The sequence below is a fragment of the Lathamus discolor genome, chromosome 3, assembly GCF_037157495.1.
Source record: "Lathamus discolor isolate bLatDis1 chromosome 3, bLatDis1.hap1, whole genome shotgun sequence".
In the NCBI taxonomy this organism is placed as follows: Eukaryota; Metazoa; Chordata; class Aves; order Psittaciformes; family Psittacidae; genus Lathamus; species Lathamus discolor.
In genome coordinates, this window is record NC_088886.1 from 138551296 (window position 1) to 138578636 (window position 27341).

General features: G+C 45.3%; 1 protein-coding gene across 5 annotated transcripts in view; it reads right to left on the minus strand.

The window, feature by feature from the left end:
• SH3PXD2A (SH3 and PX domains 2A) overlaps positions 1-27341 on the minus strand; it is a 263601-nt gene that overhangs the window by 67413 nt on the left and 168847 nt on the right. For 2 of the 5 annotated variants that reach the window (XM_065672180.1, XM_065672178.1), the window contains exons 7-8: positions 14065-14112; positions 5237-5368 (exon numbers count right to left, since the gene is read on the minus strand). In XM_065672180.1, coding sequence (XP_065528252.1) covers positions 5237-5368; positions 14065-14112 — 180 coding nt within the window. The other 3 variants (XM_065672182.1, XM_065672181.1, XM_065672179.1) reach the window with 3 other exon arrangements.

Genomic DNA, 27341 nt, shown 5'->3' on the forward strand with positions numbered 1-27341 from the left:
GGGGGAGGCGAGTGGCAGTGCAAGGTTTATGGTTGGACTTGATGATCTTAAAGGTCTTCTCCAGCCTAAATGGAGATAACACTAATGCTCAGAGGCATTTGCTAGCAGTGCATGTGATGCCATGCTCCCCCCAAGTACAAAGGGTGGACTACAAAGACTCATCCTAAAGAAAGGAGTACAGCAGCAGGTGTAAGACAGGTGCAGTGTTCTTTACAGAATTTAAAAACAAAACCCCCAGCAACACTAAACAAAAGAGACCAGTCATCAGTTCTACTTGTAAAAACAAGCATGGCAAGAGGGCTATGGGCATGAAAGACTGATCCATGATTTGCAACAAACCCATGTGTCTCTGTTTCTACCTGGAACACTTTAAGGGTGCATCTTTAGCCAAGATGCAGCAGTTAACCACAAAGGTACCCTTGGCCCAATCTGGTACCAAGTACGCCCATTCACTCAATCCTGGAAAGCAATACCTTCAAATAAGGATTCTGTGTTCCCCATGGAGAAGCAGAAGCCTAACACAGAAAGCCCTCAATCTAAATAGAGGGAGTTTGCTGTACAGAAGCCAGTGCATCCCCAGGAGTCAAAGTTTTAAGAAAGTTGTGGCTTATGACCCTCTCCTTCCCTTCACGACTGCAGCCAGTGAACAGCACAAGTAAAACCAAACTGTGTAGCAGAGCATTATCACCAGGGACATGCTAGTGTCCTGATACTGCTTGGACAGCGGGCAAGTCCCAAGGCCCCTAAGCCAGGGCACCCTGATGAGCAGAGACCTCCCACGATACTTCAGTACCATGACCCACATCCCAGCTAAGAAGCAAAAAGCAGCCTCCCTTGCCAGAGATCCCTTTAGATCCCGATAAAGTTGCACTAGCCATAATAGCTTTGTTTTACGTATTCCGTGTAATATAATATTGGAAATTGGTCTGCAGTTATGTAATTGCAAAGGAAATGGCTATGGTCCTGCTCAGCCCTGCTGAAAACGCTGTCCCACAGTGTTTCCACCACAGACATGGCTCTCAGGGGCTGCAAGGGAAGAGTACCCGTCCTGCCTGTGAGCAGAGCAGCAGCGGAGGCAGAGGTGCTTGGGACTACGCTTATACTTCACCATCTGTCAGGTTTTCCATTGCAAACACTGCCGCCACAGTTTATAGCTTGACCATTTCCAGCCACATCCACACAAAACTTGGCAGAGAGGGAGCTGCTCTGGCCCAATCCCTCCCCCTTCTACCTTAAAGAAATCTGTGTCAGATTCCTGCTTTAAAGACTCAACATTTCTTTTCTGCAGCAGAAATACATTTTTAAGTCATTCCACAAGGCTTTATTTTTGATTTTTTTTTTGTTAAGGTTTAAAAGAAGCCTGCGTACTTGACAGACAAGATTTGTCAACTAAACTTGTCAAAACCAATGTCAGCTACTCACGTCGTTATTCTGAAACAGCTCAGAAATGCTTAGGTAGTGTTGGACAGTGCAGGTTGGTTACACAGTGCCTTTAAACAAATCACAGTCACTTCTAGCAAGGAAAACAAGCTCTGTAACCACAGCCTGTTCCCAGATACCACCTGTAGAGAATCTAAACCTCTGGTTTTCTCCTGATGTATTTGTGACCATTGCTACATGCAGTTTTTCCTCATCAGCTACAGAGCTGTATCCATCAGATACAGCAGACACATTGTGGGTCCCCTGCTCATAGAACCAGAATTAAGGTCTGAAGGACAATTTTTGTTGAGCCAAGATAGGCATTCACTGCAAAACCCAAGTACCAAAGTCTGAGAACTAGTACATTACTAAATAGTTTGTTCTTTAGTATGGAAATCCTACAGATTTCTTTCAGTCTAGCAATGTTTGCTTCCCGGCAAGTGCAGCAAGCCAGGTTACAGTGACCCATGGGCTTCATAAGAGATGAAGGTTTTCAGAAATTATTCACCACATATGCTACAATGACCTTGCTTTTAAGTCATAAAACTGAGCAGAAATTTCAGCTTCAAATGATGTCCAAGTCGTTAATTTTATTGGCACAATAATGAAGATAATCTTACCCAACTCTTTTAGTTAAAGAAAACCAAGTCTGAGACAAGGCCCCACCAAGTGGGGTTGCACATGTCTGCCTACGAGACATCTTAAATACCATCTCTTATATAGGAAAAGTAACTGAATAATACTGTACATTAAATGCAACAAACTTAACATAGCTTGAAGATAGCCAAGTAAGACTTCAATAAATCACACACCAAATTCTCTCCCCCTGCCCTATACATTGGCTTTGAAAGCAGAGCTTACTTCCTTTCAGAGGGGTATGCGACTTGGAGGCAACCATCAGAGGAGATGGTAAATCTAGCTCAGGCCCTTTCTTCTTTCAGAAGAAAACATCCATCAGGACATGAAACAGGCACCATTGTTCTGAAACTAGTTTTGAGCTTCCCATGTGAAAAGCATGGGGCCATTTGATGAGTGAGGGGAAGGTGTTTCTTTCCCTACAAAGCCATGCAACAGAACCAAGTCCAGGTTTTCCCCATTCCAGGGAACAAAAGAACTTTTTAAGTGTCCCTAGGCATTACCAAGCAACCCTATTCAGGCAAGATTTTAAAACCAAGCTGTCATTTTTGCCTTTTCAAATCCAACTGCCTCAAAGTACAGCTATAAAACCCAAATGAGACATATGATATGCCATATGCGTGTTTACACACACGGAAGTTTCAGATAGTGGTCTAGCAGCACATGCAATACATACTGTCCAGACTGATGGGACTTCGCAGCCATGCAGCTAACAAGCTATCTAGCCATACTTCCTTCCTTTCACTAAGGAAACTTCCTGCTGCAGGTGAAATACATCGCACCTTACACTACCTTTGCCTGTCTGGATCAGGAGAAGAATGAGCTTAATTTATACAATCACAGCTACAGTTTCGCAACACTTGCCAACTTAAACGTACAGTCAGATGAATGACTACGTGTGTGCACACTCCAATAATCTATTCTCTTGAAAAGTATATCCCCATTTTCTTAGAAGTTATAACCACATTTTCTAGGCTTGCTTGCCTACACTAGACACATACCCGAATTCAAACAATAACTCATGAGTTTTGAAAGTTGGCACTTGAGAAACTTTTGCTAGCTTTATTACATGCCCTTCGTAGGTTCAGCAATAGCTGAAGAGACAAGAAGTCATAGTATTAAAGTCATTCCTGTGGTATCCCTAACCTAAGATAGAGCAAGAGTGTGTTTGGACTCCTGTTCTTGGAACAACTTCGACATGATTTCCCTGCCAGAATAGTTTAGACAAGCATCCAAACAAACAATGCTCTCTCCATCACCAATCTGTGACTTATGTTTGTTTGGGTTTTTTAAAATGTATCTATATCTTCATTTTATACATACACACACACACACACACACACACATATATAAATGTATATATACAGGCAAGATCATAGCATTGAGTTCAGGACTTCACATTTCCTTCCTTGTTTACATGGTCATTAAAAAATCTGGCTGCTAAGAATCAGAATATGGCCTTAAGAACTGTAATCCAAGTTGAAGGATGCTTCCTTAGAAGAGTCACATTTCTGGATCCACTAAATTCAAACCCTGACACTCTCCATTTATATCTCCACATACCATGTGGCTCAATACAATATGATGTGAATAATGCAAGGCAGAGAAGCCACATTAAAAGAAAACACAAAAGCACTGTAATTTGGAATTCAGACACTTCTTGCATTATTTAACAGCCCAGTGCCCTTGGCTCCATAAGCCATTATCCAAGACAGGGACATCATGGGTATGAATACAAGTTGCCACAATAACCAGCCCTGTTCTGACAACAGTAATACCCACTATTGACAGTGAGGAGCCCTCAGGCTTGGAAGGAGGATGCTTGTCCAGCAGCCCAGAAACAGTTTAAGAAGTTAAGACATTTTTCCCCCTTCAGTCATAACGGTTGTTTTAAAATGGGGCAGATGAGCATTTTGGCCTCTACCAGTTTCACAAGCGATACAGTCAGTACCCAGGAAACAGGCATTTCTGTTCACCATAGCCAGTGCATTTCCAAACACTATCCTTTTGGACATCACACTAAATCAGAGGCCAGCAAACTGGCTCTATCACTTTGAGCCAAACAAGCATTAGGCTTTCATACAGCAGAGAAATCACCACTCCATTAAAAGAAGAGAAATACAATGCAAGGTTATTCACAGTGATGACCAGACTCAGAGCTTTGGAAGCTGGATCCGATCAGGGTGACCTGGTTCCCTCAAGCTCTGGCGTGCCCAGCTTGCTCCAGAGCCAGCAAGTTGTGAGAGCCCTGCATGTGGAGCTACCACAACACGAGCCTTTGCTAAAGCATCTCCAAATGCTCCAGGTCCTCTGGATGAGGACATGCAAGTCATGAGTGGACTGGAAACCAGTCCGGGACAAATGCTTTGCATTAATACACAAGAAGCACTGAAGGGGAGGAGGAGCTGCTGAAGACAGGCAGTTATTCAAAACAGCTGCTAACCCACTCCAACCACTCACACATACACAGCTCCTGCATTTGTTCGGCCTGACTCAAAGCTACCAGGCATCCAAGAGTTAAAGTACACAAAAGACATCTATACGAACACTTGCCAAAAATCTCATTTCCCAAGTGCAAGCTGGTTGTTCCACGGATGGCAGAAGAGATTTCACCTTGCTTTTACACGACAGCCTCTGCCTCCTTGCATCAAAATTCCCCAATTAACACTTCTGCAACAAGTTTTGAAACTGTGCATGGCCACGTATATATCGACACACATTCTCTCCCCTCCCTACAGAGCTCTGGGCCACGGGCTAAGCTGTCAAGCCAAGCTTCATCCCAAGCAATTTTTAAACGCTCATCCTATAAATCCTCTGAAAAGGGAGTTAGTAATGGAAATGCTGACACAGACTTGAAGAGACAGGAGGGAAGCTATATCAGTGTAATATGCATCAGCTTCATTAGCTGCAGATCCTTCTCTCCTTCACCTTCATTTTCCATTATCGTACGCTGGCTAATTAACGCACAAAACCCATGAAACATTCTTACAGTAGAAGGCAACATTTGGCCCCCAGCCCAAATCAACATTGAGAAACTTCAACGTCCTCAGCCAGACATAGTAACCGAACCAGATGGAGCTAAAGTACAGCCACAAGTAGTGATGAGGAAACCGAAAGAAGAGGAACACATGCAAAAAACCCCAGACCATTGGATGAGTGAAAAGCAGAAAACGTGTCTTACCGCTTTCGTTTTTCTCTATGACATCCACGACCTCTCCAGCCTGGAGGCTGATCTCAGAGTTCTCCTGTTTCTCATAGTTGGACACCACCACATATTGCTCCAGGATCATGGGTTCAGAGCTAGCATCAGCACCTGGGGAAGGGAAAAAGCAAGCCGTAAGCCAGCTTCCAGCCATGGTTCCTTGAGAGCGACCTCCGTCCATCCGATTCACAACAGGCCAAGTTGTCACCAGAGCCAAGCGAATCAGCAAACAACCCTGGCTCACAGCATATCCCCAAATGGCTGGCCATATAGAAACAGCCTCCTCTGGCCCACAACCCAGCAGCACAGAGGGACATTGGAGAGAAGAAGAAGAAAAAAAGGGGAGGGGGAAAAAAAATACAAAAAAGAGCCAAAAAACAGTGAATTAGCTGCAAAGTTTCACGATGGATTCTGAAAATAAACCTCTTCCCAACATGGTTTCCACAATCCTTGCTCCCATTCAGAGAGAAAAGTTCTGGGCTGAAGCAGCATAAATCCACAGCTGAGCCATCCCCCCCAGTAAACCCAAAGAACAAACAGCTCTCCCCTTGGCGGCTCAGCTCCTTCTCCACTCTAAAGACTTGAGCTGCAAGTCAAGAGGGGGCTGTAGATGCCAATCATATTCGTCTGCACTGCAGCCCTTAAATAGAAACACATGAGCAGGACTGAAGGAGAGGGAGGTGGGGTGGAGGGAGAGAGGGGAGGGCGGGGAAGAGTGTTTACTTGAAACAGAAGAAGAAAAAAAAAGAGTTATAGCTGCAGATCCTTGCTCAAACACAGCCACCCCCCGCCTGCCCCCCGCCAGCTCCGCAGTTCCGCATTCCCCATGGCAGAGCCGCCCTGAGCGGGACAGGGGCACAGCACATTACGGCTTCCCCCTCTCCATCGCTCTTTTTTGGAGCCCTTGGAGCCAGCCTCTCCAGTTGTTTGGTTTCTCTTTGTATGAAAGGCTTTCGAGTGTCAGAGCCATTTATGAATGGAATGGGCTCTCACACAAACGGGTGAAAAAAGGTCCAAAAAAACCATTCTCCCTTTCCCCACACTCCTGGATTTTCTTCTTGGGTTTGTTTTTGATTTCTAACTTTTCCATCCCCAAACTGAAATCGTGCATTTTGGGATGGAGCTGCAAGGCAGGCACACCACCGTGCCAGACAAGGAGGGAGACCTCCTTGCACTGCTGCTCTGCTGTACGAGCTGCATCTCAGCTCTCTGATGCAACATAAACAGCGCAGACAGGGGCCTCTGCACTCCCAAGCACAGGCACAGACCCACTGTGCTCTGCCTGGAAACTGCCTTGAGAAGTCATGAAAACCTTTAAGACATCAGGGTTTCTTAATTTGCCTTCACTTATACACTCTTCAAAGTGTCAGACCAGAACAAAAAGCACTGACAACTTCTCTCTAGGAGCCAACATGCCTTAATGCAAAATTATTTTACAGGTTTCCTGAATTACAGCAACGGGCATTGAGGCAGAGTAGTTTGGGCCAACAGCATTATTATACATTCTAAATACTAAGAGGCAGCTCCCGTCTCTCTAGATTAAGGTGGAAAGGGGAGACAGAAGCAGATGTGCGACTTGCTGAAAGTCCCATTTCACGTGATGGGGGCAGAGCCAGGAGCAGACTCCAGGTCTCCTGAATCTCTGATGACAAATTGGCTACAAGACACGGGAAGGAAGCAGCATGGTCTGAAACTGTCCACCAGACAAGTCAGGAGACTGACCGCCAAGCACAGGATACTCAGCACTGTACTTCCAAACGCAGCATGTTCATATGCGTTGGGGCTAAAGATGCAAAGTGATTCTACAGACAAATAATTGGCATCCCTGCCAAGAGGGAGGTAAAGAATGCATCAGCCATTAAAACAGCATCCTGTGAAATGAAAATCCTAGAACAAAAAGCAATTAATGGAACCATTTCCTGAAAGGAAACGCTATCACAATGCCTCCCTTTGGACCAGATTTAAGAAATCCTGAAAATTAGATGACTTCCTTGCTCCCTAAGCGTGCCTCTGACTCGCCTCAGGTTACACAGGTTAATTTTCTTTAAAGAGGAGTCATCTCCTCTAGAAGTTTGTGTTTAAGAGATTTCTATAGACAGCTGATCCACAGCCAGCAGTGGGAATAGGGGGAGATGACCATGAACTGACAACATGGAAATTTATAATGAAAATTTTCACCATAGCTGTTCATTCCAAATAAGCATCGTATTTCTGTTCATGATGAATCAACTTGACTTGTGTGTTCCGGTTTAAGCCAGTGCTAACTAGGTTACCCAGAGTGTAATGCAATGCTTCTCCCTGTTTCACACTGCTTCCTACACAATTCCATCTCCAGTCCATAATGGAGCAGCACTATCATCTTCCTTCAACCTATTTATGCAATTAACACCTACAATCCCAACTTCATTCTAGTCTTAATATAAATACTAGTTCCCTAATCAGAAACAAAAACCCATCATGGCCTTATGTTTATGCAGAAAATTCATTGGGTGGAAAGGCAGGGGAAATGAAGGAAGCTACCTGCTGAAGAGACAGCCCAAATGTCTTCTTTCCTCTAATCTCCTACATAATTTTCATGCGAATAAGGAAAAAATCACCAAACCACAACATTGGCTTGGTAGCAGGAGCAGTCAGTGCTCACGTGATGCACACGTCCCTGCTGGGAACAAGGACAGGACCAAGCTTTAGTTCAGGCTGGCAAACACCCTGCTGTCAGCCACCAAAGCTGAGCCAGGGACCATGCGCCAGGGAAGCACCCTTGCCAGGAAACCTGGAGAAGGAGCACTTCCAATCCAGCTCCGCAACTCTGGCTCCATAAAAAGTGGGTTTACAACAGTCTGGCAAGATAGGTTATAGCTGCACTCACATATCCAAAACCCAGCAGAACTTTACAATGCCATTTACTCTGTCCTGCCTTGGATAAGGTACTCATTGCAAGAGAATTTCTTTGTCACTACAGTGGCTGGTGCAACATATACAAGTAAGAGACTGTTTTAACAGAGGCTTTTGTAAGCATTACAGGGTTCCCATTAAGACAAGAGAAAGCAGAAATACATTCCTTGGTCTAGGAAGTAATCAAAGTCAAACTTGTTCATTTATAGCTACAGCAGATCACGCTTAGAGAATATCCCCCTTCAGAGGGATGGGGTCCCTGCGGCTCCTGGAGTGATGCTTGTTCAGGATTAGCCACTGCAGAGTGGGGAAGACTTCAGTAACTATAAAGGAAGAGAGAAAGGAGGAAGGGATGGAGGAAAGAAGACAGAGAAATAGCTCCTCCCAGTAATCAAAAGCCTTAAACATTTTCTGGGTAGCCTGGTTAGGTTGTTCCTGCATTCCCTTCAGGAACAGTCAGTAGGGTAAAATACTTCAACCGTCTTCAGCCTCCCAACCCTCACAAGCATCTTTAGATATATTACTCCTCAATGGTACTCAGGATGCCCACAACATTGCCAATATGTTAGGTTAGGATATGGGGCTTTTACCCCCAAAGGGGATACAATGGAACAACACAGGCAACACCACAGAGAGCGCAGTTATACCCGCTGCCATGAGTGCTTCCACATCCCTGCCGATTAGTTCAGGTCTAGGCTGTAAGACAGGACACAGCATCATACTGAAGCGTAACAGACTGCTCAGTGTGAGGCATGCCAGAGAAGAGGGATGCAGAGTGGCACGAGTTCCCCAGCAAGCTCACATGCACACTGCAATGACCCTGACATTACAACCCCTCTTTCAAAAAGCCTCTTCAGCCCAGGAAGGAGAAACAGAGAGCAGAGGATAGGGTAAGGCTGATGTGCCAGGTAAAATTCCCCTTCCTATCCCCCAGAAAAGCAGAATTAGTGTTTTGGTTTAGCTCCAACTTGCAAGCCCTCCCCAGAGCAGAGCACATGACAGATTGCTTCTGAAATAAGAGTTTGCTTGCCTCTCCATTTCTTTTTGCCTCGAGTCCGTTTCCTGGTTAAAGTCTTGAGGATACCCCTCCTCCTCTCCATAGGGCTCCACTTTACAATCCTCCCGTTCCTCACCTCAGCGGTTCCCTTCCCAGGGCTGGGCAGGAATGTCATCGGAGCTTGTCCATGCCCCTCACAGCTGGCACTATTAAGTGACACAGTTGCACCCTGTCCCCCTCACCAGGCAGTGAGGAGGGAGCATCATTCCTCCCGCTGTACTCGGAGACCAGCAACTACTGCAAAAGCCTCCTAAATAAGAGCGCAGAGCGCCCGTTCCAAGCAACGTCTTCCTCCTCCTCCTCCTATGTTGCAACAGCTAAGACCTATGATGGTTTTGCAATAGCCAAAAATTAAAACCACCAACCGGACTCCAAAAATAAAATCATCTGGATATGGAAATCTGAGACTCCTGATCTTTGCCAGAGTACTCTGTTGTTATCAGGCTATAAACATGTCTACTCTTTTAATCCATATAGCACACAGGATTTTATATAGCCCTTTTATGATTATCAATCGAGTGTTTACAGATTCAGACTAAATGAATTAGTACTGGGCTGGTCAGTGGAAGCTTTGCAGAAGCAGCCAAAACCACAGAAACGGTCAGCGAACGCCATGAGGATGACTCATGGCTGACCAACCAACTGGCAGGTAGTCCAGCCCCACTGACCTGGGCACAATGGCTGAGGACACATGCAAGGTCTGCACACACGGCTGTCTGGCAGAAGGCATCCCCCAGCGTCACAGCTTTCCATACGGTAAAGTCGGCGCTTTGCACTTTCCTGCGCATAGGGAGGAGTAACAGTGGTAGCTTGGCTCTAGAGCTGTGGTTTCTTGTTAAAGCCAATTCTTGAAGGGTAAGCCTTTACTTATCTCTGGAAAACTCCTTTTGTGGAAGGAAGAAAATACCCAGAATAGCAGCAGCAAGCCTACTTAAAATCCTCAAATCAGTCTGGCCCCTCACAACTATCATATGCCCAGCTCTAAACACAGGGATTTTCTTCCCCTTAAGACATTACTCCTTTTCTTTCTTATCAAAAGGACCATGTCACTGCGCTAAATAAACATATTACAACTGCATACTTTCTTTGAGCCTTCCACCAGTGATCTAACCCCAAGTACTTTAAGACAGAGAGCTTAGGTTTGCCTAAAAACTGGGTTAAGTGTCTACTGCACACAAGATAAAGAACAGGCTTTACCACATAAAGCACACGAGATTACACAAGAACTCACAATCTTACATGGGTCTGTGAAAAGCAGCTCCTAAAATAACCAGTTCCTAGAGTAAGCAGTGGGGTGAGACTGATGAAACCTTCTACAAATCTCCTTGGGAACAATACGGATTTAGATCAAAATGTTTCTAAACCCAAGATCTCTCTTCTATTCAATGGGGGCTTTTTGTCTCCTATTTTTGTTCATTCATTGTTCCGGGCTTTGTTCTTAATGTGCCCTAAACAATCAAGCTTTTGATTCATCTCCTGGTTAGCCCTGCACCGCAGCCTGTCACTCCTCAGCCCCTTTCCCATTTCCCAAAATGCATGCTGTAATTGCATGTCAGTTATTCTTAGTGGTAAAAGGCAACTCACATCTTGTGGCAGTAGGAAAGGGGATTCTAAACTAAAGTAGTAAGTCCAATCCAGTCTCCAGGTCTTAGCAATAAAACAGCACTGGCAAAAATCCCTTCGCTTCATTACTGATGATATACATATTGGATAAGTCTATCAAATGGGTTAATACAGTATCATTTCCATAGCTCTTTCCTGAGCTCAGCCAGGTGGCTCCTTTGTGAAGAGCAAAGCAATTCTGTTATGTTTTCAGAAAAAGAGTTTCGAAGCAGGTGACACCCCGCAGTTAGGCCAAGATGGGACTATAAGCAGAAAGGCATTTGCCAGTTGGAATCCAACAGCTTTAATAATTCAGAACACACAAAGCCAGAGAAGCTTGGCCTAAAACCTTGTCCAAATCCAAAAGAATGCCTGAGAATAAAACAAGGTTCAGCACTAAGCACCCAGAGATGGCCAGGTCATGTGCAAACTCTCTCACACGAGGTTAGCAGCCATGATTAAATGTACAAGAAGTTTCTAACTGAGCATACATACACTTTCTCAACTCCACAGAACTCATGTGCTCTGCAAGACTTTCAGTACATAGGGCAGTGGCTTCCTTGCAGAGTATCTAAAATCTTCCTTGTTATCTTTCTGGCTACATACGCAGAAATCTGGCACAGATAGTAACTCCATGAGCTGCATTAACTCCCTCCTGGTCCCCTGGATCGCTACTACAAGCCAACAGCATGAGTTGCCGCTAGGAAGGGAATATGACCCAAAATCACAGAAGCCGAAAATTAACCTGATGCCTGGATTCATTCCCCAACATAAGGCACACACATTATTTTCTAGGACTTCTAAGAAAGAAGACCTGGAGAAGCTTCCAAGAGATGGGACAAATGGCATCCTTAGGGTAGACTGTGGCATCCAGTACTGGAGTACGTGTCTGACACACAGCTAAAACCAGCAGCAAAACACAACCCCTGTGGCGGAGTGTGTCAGGAACGAGCTTGGCCCACGGTAAATGGCAGGCGCTCTCTCAAGTGAGTGCTCCAGTTCAGTTCTTCCTTCTTTGAAGTCCTCGGCAGCATTTCCAAATAAATCCTGACAAATGGATAAATTTAGTGCTGACCTTTGCAAAGGAGCTTGTTAGACCCAGGATTTTTTTAAATTTCATTTTTGATCTGCTGGGTTTTAAGACAGAGCCAAGAAAAATGAGAGGGTGAAAAGAAAAAAAACAAAGTGGAGTCCTCTTTCCACTTCTTCTTGGAAAGCTGGCTCTCTGAGCAGCGATTCCACCCAAGTAGGTTACAGGTAGCAACATTTAAGAATACTTAAGTGTTTCGCACACATATCTGTTAAACTGCTCGGAGATTTTCACACAGCTGCTAGACACACTCTTCCACCAGGATGAAGTCACCTACATATGCTGGCATTACTCTAGTCCTGCTCAGCAGAGCACTGAATTCATGTTACTCCACGTGGCACAAAGCAGGCTAGCCAAGGAACTTAATGGTAATAATTGGAGTGCCCCACATTCGTGCCCCACTGCAGCACCTCTCAGGATCTGGCTGCATGGCACCTGTCTTTTTCCAAAGTAGGTTATTAAATCACTTTTAATCCTTGGCTAGAATCTCCAGTTTATGGAGCAGGCATATGCCCTCAAATGGAGCTCAGGAAAGATGGCTTCTGTTCTAGTCTCTGACCGCCAGCCTCGGACACAGGTATGTACTACGTAGGTAAAGTTCATATTCAGATTCAGGTCTGCTCCATTAGCCTGCCACATTAGGATATAGCCCATGGCAGGTCTGGACTGAAGAGTAGCTGTGTTGGAAACTGGGGATTAATTTAGACGATAAGTACAACAAAAGACCATGTGAACTGGAGCAGCATGGCGGGGCTAAGAAGCTGCCAGATGTACCGGGAGACCTCTGAGCAGGACTGCATATCAGCATTCACCCTCTTGAGCACCATGCAATGCAATTAATCACTTGCATTTGCCCCATCCTCATGCACATATTGTTTTTGAAGCCAAACTAGCAACATGCATTTAGCTAAAAGCAGTCAGCAGAAGGGTTCCCCCAGCCAGGTAATCTGAGGGCTTCTTGTCATTCTTCCCAAGTGATACCACCTCTTCTGTCTCCTCCTCACCTCTGCTCAGTTTCGTTCTGTTTCTCTGTCTGAGCTCCCCGGTGACCTATCAACCACCAGGCTCCTGTGACTGAATACTTCACATATTTCTGCACTTTTATACCCTACTACCACCCTGAAATTAAACCTACTCTGCTAAGATCAGGCAGAACTTCCCCCCAGGGATATAATCAGCTCTGTCAAGGATAGCATTTCTGAAATCACAGCAGTCTTGCTTATTAAAACCCTCAAGACAAGCAACCACTTGGCCACGGAAGATGGTGGGATTTTGTTCACATATTTTGAGCAGGGCATGAACTTGAATATTTATCAAAGCAGGTATGGAAAAGAGCAGGAGTGTTTACAACTTTCTTTGCCTCAAGACCTACGTGTGGCCTTAACCAACTGCATGACCAGGCCAACATCCTGTACAGACACAAGGTCTATGGCTCGTGATCAGTTTTCCTATGTCTGAAGGAAGAAAAGACCTCTTTCCTGGCATTCCACAACAGGTGAAAAGTGTTTGCAGAAGAAATCCACTGGTTACTCAGGAGAAGTCCCAATTCCTTATACTATAAGGCTTAGTTTTCTCCTTGTATTGGACTACTATTACCAGACCCTGACATCACTTAGAAGTTGTCTCTGTGCTCCCTCCTCCTTTCCAACATCTTGTGACAAGGAATCTGATGCTCCTGTGAAAATTTAGCATCTTCCTCCGTCATATGTTTTCTATATAAACCCCCTCGTACTTACTGTGGAAAAACAAAAGAGCATTTCAGAAGAACAAGCAGCACATAGTCATGTTTCTGTCCTTTATCTTGATCCACAAGATTTCTCACTTTTGCTGTTCTTCTATCCTCCATCCCACATGGGATAGTGAGAAAGCAGCTGTGCAAGTATTTGTGCAGAGTCAACCCACACAAGAGGCTTTGGATTATGGCTTTGATTTGGGCAAGAAAGATACAACACAACAAACTACCCCTGCTAGCAGCAACATCAAGGTGAGGCAGCAGTCAGAATGCGTGCGTTGTGAAAAAAAATATACAGGTAGACAAGGTAGACAACAGATCCTGGATATCCACTGTCAGAAACCCACATTCAAAACAACTCCAAAAGCATGCACAGTTTGAACTACAGACTTCTCTTTTTAATGGCATGCAGAACACCAAGACAAGAAATTTACCTGGAGTGACACTCTTTTTTGGAGTCTCAGACAAACTGGACATCCAAACTTGGAATCCAAGAAGAGGGCAGATATGAAAAGAGAAAGTAATTAGAGAAACAAGAAAACAGTCATATCAGAAAGTCTGAAAGTTAGTCTAAGACAGCTTTGAAAGGAACATTAAGTTTTTCTTAAGAGTGGTGTTGGCATAATGGGGACTCGCTTAAAGGTCAAGTCCTAACAACTATCCAGTTAATTTTTGTTTTAATTTAATGCAGGACTTATGAAACTGATCTTTAGTGATCCCATTTTGAGATCTCAGAGTAAGAGATCTGAGCTAATTCCCAATAGGACAGGGAACGCATATCAGGAGACAGTTTGACTTATTAAGCCTCAGACCTGCAAAAGTATTTAGCTTTGCAGCTGTTAACAATCCCCAAAAGACCAACAGGCAACTCAGAGAGATTGAGCTTAGTAAACACATGCAAGTTTCTACAAGTGTTTTGTTACACTCTGGAATAGCATGGAGGAAAACAACAACAGACAAACAATGCTCCATGGAAAAAAGTACAAAGCTCCAATAAAGGTACATTCAAAGTATCACTCGAAATACCACTTTCTTTTAGCCAATGAATACGACACAGAAACCTAGTTAAGGAGAAAGCTAAGAGAGTTGCTACCAAGAAGGTCAAAAGACTTCCCTCCCCCTCCATGAAATGAGGTGTAAATACTCGAGTTGGGATTCTGGGAATAATCTTCAAACGTTGATTGCTTGGGTTTGGGTTTTTTTGTTTCAATACCCTGGAAGCATGCTTCATAATTTAGCAGGTTTGCCCCCTTTTAAATTAAAACCAGCAAACACTCCTCTTCTTGGAATGAGGGTGCAGTAGGGTAGCTGTTACTTTTACATTGCCTAGGAGAAGAGATGAGGATAGGCTAAGAACTTCCTGCATTCTGACAAAAAAAAGCCAAAACAATTTAAAAACCCATTTGCAACGGGGAACCCAGCTCTGGACCCACCAACTTAACAGCACAGAAGATGCACCCTTGAATCACCTAGGGAGAGGGGCAAGCTATACTGGTGGCCTCCTCTGCTAGACTTGCTATTGTCTTTTGACCTGCAGAATTTCATCAAGTCAGCCAAAAATCAGTAATAGATTCCTAGTACGTACGTAACTGAGAAATTGCTAGCATGATACAAAGCATAAGAAACAGCTTTCAAACCTTCCCACTGGAAACCAGAGGTCCAAGAAACACATTACTGCATTTCCTCAGCTCAACAGGAATGGTGAGGTTTTGAAATCCTTTCTTTAAATCAGACACACAATTTTTACTGTGTTAGAGCAAAACTGTAATTCAGTTCGATTCAGTATTTCGCTTACTTTTCAGTAAATTCTCCAATAGTGCCTATTCAGGGAAAAACCTGAAATCTTCCAACCACCTAAGTCCCAAGCCCATGCACTGCACTGTCACAATATAGTACAAAATACACTGTGGTAAATCACAACAATTTACTTTGGATAACCATTTAAGACAAAAAAGAAAAAGCTCTGCATTGGTCGAGTACAACAGGAAATCATCTGGCAGAGTAACTTGTGCTTTAGCTGATAGAGGGAACATACAGCATGTTTCTATTACAGACTCAGGGCACACACGGGAAAGGGTGCGAAGGAGTTGTTGTCAGCAACTTGTCTACTGGCTTTTGAATAGACTTCCACTGCCTTCAGGAGCAGGATTATGAACTTCAGTCAGCTGTCAGATCTTTTTCCAGACAGAACCACCTGAATATGGCAGTGATAAAGCAGAGGATGTATTGCAGGAGCAATTGGGAAGATTTCAAACAGTTTGCCCCAAGCCAAGCAGTTGAAGATAGAGACAATGAGCTGTGCTTAACACAAGCGTGGGGCTACCCTGCATCTTGTCTGGCCAAGAATAGAGTGAGTTTAAACTTCGATCTGCAGTAGCCGTATCTACAAACGCCCCGTGTGAGATCTCAAGGAATCAAGCTCACCATAAAAAACAATTGTTAGATACTAGCCTTTTTTAAAATTAATTTTTAAACAAAGTATTTTTTTCCTTGCCAAAACCATTGGTCTAAACCACAATAAAAGGTCAATCTAAGGATTAACTGGTAAACAATCCCACAGGTCCCCAACATGGGCTCCCCGGCCCAAGAAGCAGCATAAAAGCAGCAGCACTTCTCAGCTGCCCCAGCCTGACAGCAGCTCTGTGTGGATGAGGTTGCTTCTGAAGCAGAAGACAGCTAGCATATTTCAGCTGCTCCTGCACATCTGCTTAGCATTAAACTTCCTTCTTGGGGATTTTTTCTTTATTCCAAGACGTTTCAGCTCTAATTGCTACCAGCTTCTAAGAGTCCCCCCTACAAATAATAAAAATATCATACATTAGTGATGGATTCCACTTCACAGGGAGCTCAAATGAAGAGCCGCGAAGGGAGCCAGGGTATGGGGAGGAGGTCAAAGGCCCCAGAAGCACGCTGTGCCCGAGCCAACTGAACACAAGCTTTGAACAGCCCCTGGCTTCCCCTTTAGGACAGAGTTTTACTGGAATTCTGCATGGGGCTTGGAGCTGGTTTCCAATGGGATTGGTAACAGTAAACGAACAAACCCTCGCTTCCTGCCTCTCCTCTCCCCTGTTGCCACATGGCCAAGCACTGGCTGGTCTCAGATGACTTGGAGGTGGGTGGGTGGGGAAATCTCAGTATTTGGAAGGGAAATTAAAGTTGCCTGCTCAAAGAAAGCCACTCCTAAGGCAACGGCATCCCAATTCTGCTCCTAACACCAGCCCCATACAGCCCTTGCTGCCAGCTTCAGCCGGAGCCAGAACAAACCCCTCTGATCAGAATTATTTTTAAAAGCTCAAAAGAAACACAGGTCCGTAAATTCCAGCTAAGCCGCAGGGCTGAGGCGGTTGTGAAGAGCACAGAGGAGGCTCCCTTTGGAGCCGCGCTGCACAGAAATAGCAACAGAGCAGGCGTGTCGCTAGAAACGGCCGCTGATCCCCATCCCATCCGAGCTGCCGCCACAGAGGTGGGCAACCCCACACGGGCTCCTCAGGTGGGGAAGCAAAGGAAGGTGTTGGGGGGGGGGTGGAAAGGCTTTAAAGACATAATTAAGCTGGTTGCTGTGGTGATGGAAACACATGAAATGGGTTATTTTAGATTTCACCAGAAGCTTTTCTGCTGCCAGCGAAACTGGTTGTTTTGCTGCTCCTCCCACCACTGGCAAGAGAATAGGCGCCAGACTGCTGGGGACTAACGCTTTACGCTTGCGATACAGCTCCAGTCATTTTAGCAGCAGACTATTTGTCTTGTGTGCAGTCAGAACACAAGTGAGCTTCAAGGAAAAGCTACAAAACCTAGAGTCAGTCAGGAGTCAAATGCACCAGGTGCAGTGCTACCGAAATCCAGGAGATGTTGCATTCATGGTTCACATCAGTACTGCACCTCCAGCTGGGTCCCTGGCCCAGCAGGTGCAGAGAAACTCCTCCATAGGCATTTTAGCAGTAGCTACTGATGCAGGTTTCTTTTTGTCAGTAACAGCGCTTGAAACGTTCAGTTCAATGTTGAGTCCATTATGTATTACTGCTGTAAAGGCCAGAAGGAGCACCTTCCTAAAGATTCAGAGGTTGCACGTAACAGGGGCTATCAGGGCCCTTTATAATAAACTTTTTTTAAACCTAGTGTCTGTATAGCTGTCTAGCCTGTTAAGCTACATATTTCACGACAATATTCCTCCAGTAGTTATGCGGAGTTGGATCATACTGCTTACGAGTCTCAGTGTGGTTGTCATTCTGGCCATGTAGCCCTCACCACAAATGATTTCTGTGCATAGCTGAGAAGTTAGTATGGGCCAAAGACAAGTCCCCACAAGTGATCTGGATGTGGCTACCTTGCTTTGGACGGTAAAAGTAGTTTAACTACACAGGCATGACCTGTTCTATGGAAGTTGCCTTTCACAGAAGAAAGCAGGCCTATGTCCATTTAACTAATCAAACACTTTTGTTCTCACGAAGCCCTGCCTTAAACATGACTTGGAAATACTGAAATCCCCCAGCAGCTGTTAAGGTGCACCTTAAAATACTGAGAAAAGAATGATAAGAACAGGTGGCCATGCTGAAGAGATGCTAACATGTGAAAGAGACTGACCCTTTCCAACAGTGATCAATTCTCTAGGTCATTAGTCCTGTCCATGAGGAGGTACTAGTGGCTCAGTTATTCAAGGACCACAGTGGTGAGTGCAGCTGAGCATTTTGCAGATTCATTTCCCAGGCATAAACCCTTCCTGTCTTTATTGGAAGGGTGGAAAGAGACTAAGCAGTACAATCTTTGACTGAAACTATACTGGCTTCTTGGGAAGTCAGTGTTCCACCCCAGAGAACTTCACTGGTGGTCCAGTAACTGGCTGGAGCTGGGGGAAGTAAATACTGCTTTTTACTCATCACTGTTCAAATAAAAGGCATTAAGAGAAGAATGGTGGTGTTCTCATCCCAACAGTGTTATTTGATAAGTCAGCAAGAGCAGGCTGAATAAGCTGTTCCTTAGAAGTATTAGTTTCTTAGAACTGGCCTAGAGCCTTGGTCACTAATGTCTGTCACATATGGCAGAACAGAAAACAGAAATTAAGCCTTTATTTCAGTCTAGATTTTGAAGGTCAAGCCTGCCAAGAAGCTGGTATAAATGAAGTGCCATGTTGTTGCCCTGGATGCTCAGGGGAGACACCTTACTGCTTAGAAAAGGTAAAGAACCCCCAGGGGCCAGGCTCAGTCTACTCAATCCTTCTTCTGGCTCCTCCAAAGATTCCTCCTGGGATTTTGTCTCCAATTCTCCCCTCATCACTTCCTTTCTGCTCTCTTCAGACAAGCAGAGGAACAGCCTCCTCCTGACAAGGTGAGGCTGGCAAACCAAGCAATCAAAAGTAGAAAGATCCACGAAGAACTCCAAAACTGTGAGGGCTTGTTTCTGCTCCCATGTGCAGACAGCACCATGGTCAGTGTTCTCCCATATCCTTGTGAGCCATTTCCAAAGCCTTCAACCCCAGACCCACTGACCACCCTTTGTCAATGTGTCTCCAGGTTACTCTCCTCTAGCTCCTTCCCATTGATCTGGGGATTGGCACTTTGGTTAAATGGGAAGGCAATAGTCCTGGGAAGGGAGAGGGAAATACCTGGTGTTGCTAACCTCCGCCATGAACAGAAGAGCTTTTATCAGAGAATTACTCTGATACAGAGTGTGCATGTAGCTCTACAATGTGGGTGTAAAAGAGCTTGGAAAGAGTGAAAATGCAGATGAGCCTTTATCTGAACTGGAACCATTTTCACACATTCCTAGCTCACACAATTAATTCATTCAATTAGGCAGAGAAAAACAGATAGCCAGAGAAACGGGAGGATGGCACAGAAAGGTTGTGAGTGTTTTGATCTATTTCAAGCACTACTGCTCAAGGCACCCTGTTGAACTGAGCCATTGACGTTTCTCCCTCCAGGCTCCAGAGAGACCTAAACAAAAACAACGTTTGTGCCCGGTGCCTGACCCAGAGCAGGCCTGGTCAGCCATTGCACTTCTTGGGTACCACAGTGAAAGGTTTATTTGCTACTGAAATAGCTGGGCAAGCAGCAGCCACCCCTGCTCCTCACCAGAGTAGCTTAAATAAGCTTTCCTTGCTCTTATGTCTGTAGGATGCTAATACATCATATTTAAAGCAAGTGTTTTAAGGTAGTTCTCGAAGGAAAACAGATCTATTCATTTCCCGCACACACCCTCCCCCCCGTGAGACTGTGTTTTAAAGTAAACCTCTCATCCTTGCAGACATATCTATCTCTTCTATACACTTGACACAGAACACCTCCACTCCCCATGCCATCTGCTCAAGGGACAGCATCCTGAAGGGCTACATCTTGAAAAAAATATTTGAGTAGTAGATTATCAAACATGCAAATCCAGCTCAAGTGCAGGAGCAAGAGGATTAGTAGCAGCCATTAAATAAGGGCTTTAATTTTAGTCCTATTCATCACATTCATCCCCATTATGAACAGCCTGTGCAAGACCTGTACTCAGGAAGAGGTGCTGCATTTGTGCAGGAGGTAGGGGCAAATGTGCTGAGCCACAATGAGGAGCCCAACGAGGACCTTCCTCTCCTTGGCAAATGTGGCTGCTTTGGGAGCTGCCAGGACTCCCTGCCTCCCCAGCACAAGGCTGCAGACCAATCTCAGACCACTTCCACTTGCCACGTAGCCTGGCGTACGCTAGACCCACACACACTGCTTGGAAAACGTTCACATCTGGCTTTCACGTGACTCGAGCATGCCTCAGAAATTCATCATCTGGATAACTCACTCCTGCAGGGGAGAAATCCACAACCAGAGAGCCCTTTCCTGAGTCAGGATGGGGCAGTGAGGAAAGAGGATCGTATGCCCGACAAACTGCACAGTGACACACTCAACAGCTGCATTTTCACAGCCTCATACAGTCCTTCATCCCTTCTAGAAGTACTAATGTAAAGAAAAGTTAGTCCTAATTTCCTACTCTGTTTACTCTTGCAAAAGACCCTCCTAATCCTGCTCACAGACCCAGAAGTATCCAGGATTGTTTAGCTTTTGTTCTGGCATCCATAGCACACATTAACTCTTTCCACATGGCAAGCAAGGACTGCTTCCCACATGATCACTGTGGTACAGCCCCTGCACATACAGTATTGTAGCAGTTCCCAGTTTTGCTGGGAAGTGCCTAGAATATCTGAACGCTAATCCACATCTACAGCTGTACAAACTTAGAGCATCACCCCTCCAAGGGAAAAAAGTGCCTCTAGCACTGCCAAGGAGGACAGAGAAACCCCAGCCATTACACTTGGAAAGTCACAGGTACATACGCACACTAGGATTCATGCATGGCTCAAAGGAAAAGAAAGAGCTAGAGTCAAATTCCAACTGTGAAGAAATCACGCTGCCAAGCACAGAGAGTGTACTACAGGATCGGCATGTCCAGGCAGCCTGTTTTAATTGGCAGCAGACTGAGCTGGCCAATCGATGCATACATGATAACTCCTGCTGAACACCTTTATAAGTAATGTTTCCAGCCGTCTCTGGTTAGATAAGCCACTCCATCCCGAGCAGACTGGAGAGGACTTTGCTTGTCACACAGCCCAGACACAGCCAGAGTGTGACAACTATAAAATCATGCATGAAGCTGGAGGCACTTCAGGAGTGCTGTTTTAGAGGGTGAGTGCTCTCAACAACCTGAGGACACACTCATGTGAGAAGGAAACCTAGATGGCAAAGCCAGATTAAATTTTCAGGTGCTCACTAGCCTGAGACTAAGTTATCTAAGACACACAGGTAAGAGGTCTGCTCCTCTCAGCCAGACCTGTCTGTGCTGTGCACAGATTACTGCAACGGCTGAGGATCATCACCCTCCACTCCAGCGCCCAAGTGCATTTCTCTCCTGCCTTATCTAACATGCCAAAATCAAAACCCATCAGCACACAGTTCTCTGTGCAAGAGGAAAACCCACGCAGGCAGTGTTAATACCATCTGTCACTGACAGACAGAGGAGGAAGGCAGAAGAGCAGCAGATGGAGAATACACAACTCCTTAAAACCACGAGAAATGCCACTACATCCCCCAAGGTACCAAGTGTTTTCTTGGTGCTCAGCTGAAGGCTGAGACATTCACAAGGGTGCGTGCTGTTCTGCCATAGCTGTGCTCAAGCCACACCTCATACTTGCAGTCCTTCCCTGCCCATCCAGCCTCCCTGCCCTCTCCCCCTGACACGGGGCTCTGCGCAGCGTTGACGCTGAACTGGGAACGGCAAAGAGCACAAACACATTCCTTTCTCTAATCCTGTACCCTGTCCCCTCACTTCAGCTTAAAAGCCAAGGAACAAAACAAAAAACCCACACAACACACATACAATTCTTCCCTCTCTTATCCCGTCTTCCTCCCACCCCAGCATATGGGCCACCCAGAAGATGACAGGGTTCCTATACATCTAAGGACCACATGTCAACAGAAAAATGAAGCGGTGCAGAAAAACATCTCCTATCGTCTGCTCTTGTTTCCAGTAGCCTCAGCAGAAGTCCAAAACATTTTGGTTTAAGCAGTGACTTCAAAAATACAGTGCACAAGGAGAAGTGTGAGATCAGTTTCCTCCTGCCAGAATATCACAGGCTGGATTTGCAGTGGGATTGGAGTGGACAGAGTCACATCTTGACTGAAGATGCAGAATCAGGTCACATACACACACACAGATGCTGCACGGAATGAAGTCTGCCTGACTTAGCTGATGCTCTTCCTCAAATATACCACTCTGTGCAAGTGCACCTGAGCACAGCACATTAGTCCTGCTTTGGAAAAAAACCCAACAGATTGGATGTCCCTTTGATTATATGATGAATTTAAAATAGAGACACTTACAGGCTTATTAAAAACATCAGGAAAGAAAACGGCTGTTTTAGGAATTGCTGCATCAGGAAAATGCCAATAAAATGGATTTTGGAGTTTAGCAAATTGAGGAAGTTTAGTGAGTTGAGAAAGAATAATTCTCCATCATGAGAAGAGGAAGATCCGTCATCAAGGACTGAACTGAGGATTCACCCTGAGATTATTAACTACTGACTCCTTCCAGAACCAGGCCCAAGATGTACATCCCCAGTAATTATATGCTAAGGTTTGTTTAGTCCTTGGTTGCTATGCTTCTGCCTGCTCTATCCTTCTTTTATTACTAAATCTTTTAACCTCTTGCTTAAAAAAAAAAAAAAAGAAGCTATGTGAGAACCAAAATGTTCTGCCAGAATCCGCTGTTTTTGAATTCCATGCAGTAATTAGTAGATACAGCCAAGAAGGTTAATCGCATGGCGGGGAACAGATCCTGATTTCTGATCAAGAGCAATCCTGTCAGTACATGCTCGTGGCGTTACAAAATAGCGGCTGGCAAAGTCCCTCATCCAACCATCCTCATCAACAGGCCAAATGGCACCAAGGAGCCAGTCCACCATCACTCTGTCTGCACTAATTGTGGAAAACAATGCAAGGAACACAGCACGCACGTGTGATTCATCAGGACGCAAACAAGAGCACATGCCTCAGTCTGCAGGGATCATGTCGTACCGCAGATTTCTTACACGGATTAAGTCACCAAGCCCAAGCTACGTGGCTTAAGATGTTCCTGGGACCTTGCCATGGGCTTCGACAAACTTAGATCCCCATTCACCACCTTAAAAACTCAAAGATTAACCTTCCAAGCTGAAGCTTTCCCTTCGGACGAAGGACAGGGAGGCAGACTTCAGAGACAAATACCACAATGGCAGAATGACTCAAACTAATATTGGAGTTTAAAAACACATCCTAGCTTTGCTGCTATCACCTGGGCTCAGATTCATTAAGCAATAACCAACTGCCTACTTCACTACTCATGCACTCAATGTGGGTAGCCACATGACATCTGCTGCAGTCACCACCATGCATTGTTTCATGCTGGGATTCACAATGTTGGTTTTTTCATCATCTTCAGTAACACACTCTTAAATTTGGCCCCTTTGAGAACCCACTGAAAAGGTTCAGACTTCCTCTGCCTGAGACGAGAAAACTGAGACAGATTTAACAGTCAACTGAGTAAGTTAAGGCATGCCAGCAGCATGATTGCAGTTGCATTCACAGCTCTTCTAATATTAGAAGAGCATCAACCATTCCAGATGACATCCCACCAACACTACTACAACCTTAAGGCAAAGGAAAGGGAGCACTGTGCATCTCTTGCAGAGGTTCATCCTTCCTTCTTCCTCCACTAAAACCATCCCCCACAAATACCATTAAATATCTGCCAAGGCTGGAGGCTGTATGTTGTCCTCTCCCTGTACGCATGTGTAGCTAAATGGCTGCTGCAGACCTATGAAGTCCCACACTCAGTTCCACCAACAAAGCTGTGCCCCTAGGATGGGCACCTCAGCCCCGCAACAGGCAGAGACAGCTCCAGCACCACAGCCTTGCTGGTCCAGCTAGCGGCTCACACATTTGTGACCCCAGTGAATGATTAAGAAGGCCATTTCTCCATATTGCCTCAAAGGAGGCAGCTCAAACTGAAGAAAATAAAGTTCATTTATTAAAAACAACAACAACACCACACAAACAAAAAAAACCCCAAAACAAAAAAACCCCACACCCCCAACCCCCCCAAACAAACCCCAAACCCAAACCCAGAACCAAAACCAATCACATGCCATGGTGCTGTAAATGCACACTGGACATATGCAGCGTGACAGGACCAGAAGGGTTCAGCTCTGAAGTGAAGAGCATAGCTCAGCTGCAAAGACAGAAAAAGCCAAAGAGGTAAGGCACTTCCCTTTGTAATTACAAGGGAAGCAGGAAAAAGCCCTATCCCAGATAAAGAAATTACAATTAAGACATCTCCCTGGAGCTGACAGCCCACATCCTCTGTGTGTGAAGAAGGTTTCCCTAGTAAGGAAGAATCAGGCTAAAGACACAATTCTTGTCATCAGTTCTACCCATAAGCCCACAGAAGCAATCCCACAAAGTGAGCACCCAGGAGAGCCCTTGGTGTTATAGTGATCTGCTTGTTTCTCACTTTCGTCACTGTTGCAACTCTCTCCACTCTACTTGATTTCCCTTCCGAGGGAAAAGGAGCACATTACAGATGTTTCTGTAAAAAATCTGGGAAGTAGCTTCCAATGGACTCTGAAGTTTTTATTATTTACTTGCCAGCAAAGACATCCTTCCTAGTTTTAGATTACAGGAAGGAAAGGAAGCAGAGATTGTTTTCTGGGTGCTGCCATATTCTACTAGTCCAAAAATGGACATGGGAACTAAGCTGAAGTATAGTTCTCTCTGCTGAGGAAGCCAAGCCTCATCAGCATCCTCATTGAGGCTTGGACCAAACTGTTAAGTTAATATTCTAAGTGCTCAATTACATGGGCTATTTATATAGACTTCAGCTGGCAGACTCAGCCAAAGTACAGCCAGCTGATGTACTTCTCTGGTCAGCTGAGAAAGAGACACTGCAGTGCTGATGGAGCCATGAACTTTAAGGTTATTCCCTCTCATTTGGAGGAGCATCCTACCACATAGCAACAAGCTGCCAGAGAAAGCCACTAAGCAGCAGTTGAAGCAAGCTGTGCCCCCAGCAGCAAGTAGTGCAGTCAGGGCAGTGGGAGTGAGCAAGCAATGGGGATTTTTGTTAGGATTTCAGAAGGTGGTGGCCAGCAGTGCTCCTGCTAGTGCACACTGAAAGCAGTAAGCACAAGGGCTTGGCTGCCTACAAGGCAGGTGGCAGAGAACCATGCCTTAGCTTTGAAAGCTAAGGCAAAGCAGCATCTCTTCCGCTGCATCTAACCGCACTGCTGTCAAGGAAAACACTCTCATTAATTGAGGAGCATTGAGACTCAGCGTGGAAAAGCTGCAAGTGTGGAAAAGCTACTACTGCCACCAAACACCAGGTCCCAGATGCTTCCTTCAGCTTCATGACTGGGGAATGGGTTAACAACTTTGGCATGAAACCGGCCAGGAAAGATTCTCAGCAAGGGCAGAAGGCAAGATCATCTTACTCCAGAAGTCTGAAACTTGCTCTAGCCAGCAAGGGTAGGGAGAGAGGGGAGCAGCACACAGGGGACATCTTCGGGAAGATAGATACCCCAACTGGTTCTACAAGCCACATCAGGATTAGCAGATGTCTCAAGGGTTAATTAGTTCACCAGGCACAGATGGCAGCTGGTAGGGTTTGTGGAGTGGATTAACCTAATTTGTGGTTTGTAATGTACCATGCAAATATCCATTACTAGAACTTGCAGCAATTCTGCCCTTATTTTGATTTGAGCACAAGAAACCACACAATGATGGTAGCGGTGCCTATTTTGAGTGACAAATGAGTTGCTGTTCACTTGGTTAATGCGACTGACAAATTGGAGTCCAGAAAGCAATTCCTTCCTTTTTTTTTGCTACAGAGGGTCTTTGGACAGACCTAGACGAGACCATTTGTTGCGAGTGCACAGAATATGCCCATGGTAACCATTCCTCACAGTTGTACTGAGGTCTCTTCCGCACTGACAGATGGTCATAGAGCAGCAATTGCCTGGTAACATGAAGGCAGCTTTCTGAAGCAGCATGTCAAGTAAAGCCCCACAAATCCAAAGCAACAAACAGCACACGTGGCAGTTCAGGCCACAACAAACACCCATGCCTACACAGAGCCTCAGTTGCTTCAGTGAAGCTCCAGGTCTGTGAGCTGACTGCAGGTCAAATCATTTACAATTAGACCATATCCAAGTAAAGGGCTGTGTGTTTATACAGCTTTTTGCACAAGAGGAAGCCAGGCTCAGGGCTGGCATGTAGAGGTACCCCAGAGCAGTGCTAGACTCCCTTCTGTTTAGTTAAAGACATGCCATGCTATTGCATTTGGTTCAGAAGGTCTCAAATGTTTACAACCAGTATCAGCTGCAGCAGTAAATGTTTCCATAACTCCTATTAAACTCTGAACTTGGATTAATTGTCTCTGCTCTAAGGAGCGAGCACAGGACTAGCTAGACAAGCACTCTGGCAAGGCAGAGGTCAGGGTAGAGGTGACACTGGCTGTCAGAGGCATTCCCCAAATGTTTCTGCAACAGGCCGTGCTCATGTTGTGCCTGCACATGCCTGAGACACGGCAGCTGTGGGATTCCTGCTGGACAGTGTGGGACAGCTGTGCTCATGCCCCAGAGCCTCCTCCCAGCACATCTTTGGTCAAGGCAGAAGATGTGTTCACAGGCCTGATTTGTTGGGAGATGACTGCATTTTAAAGTGCCTATTTGTCTCTTGTTTAAAGACAGACTAGTGTCTGCACCTAGAGGAAACTACATTTCAAAGCTATTTGTTACCTTAAAAGGCGCTCGCAGCACACCCTGGAAATTTGTGCTTATTTACCCCATCACTTGTTTGAGTGTCATAAAGCTGGTCTTTGTTAGAGGCTGCAACTACCAACTCCCTTGGCATATTCCTTCGCTCATTGTGTGAGCACTCCCACAATATCCAGCTCTGAACAGAAGGAAGCATTCCTCCTCTGCTCTAAAATCAGGCAAGAGGATGGCTGGAAACAGAGTCCCTTTATGCAGCTCATTTGGTCAGAGAGCTGCTTCACATTCCTCTTCATACTAGCTAAGTGAAGAAAGAGCATCCCTAAATCCCACTGTTTCCAAGCTGTAGCTGTGCAAGGGGCCAAGCACCTAGAAGCAGAGGAGAGGAAACAGCCCCAGAAGGAGACCTGGCAGCATGTGGAGGTGGGACAGTCAAGGGAGGGA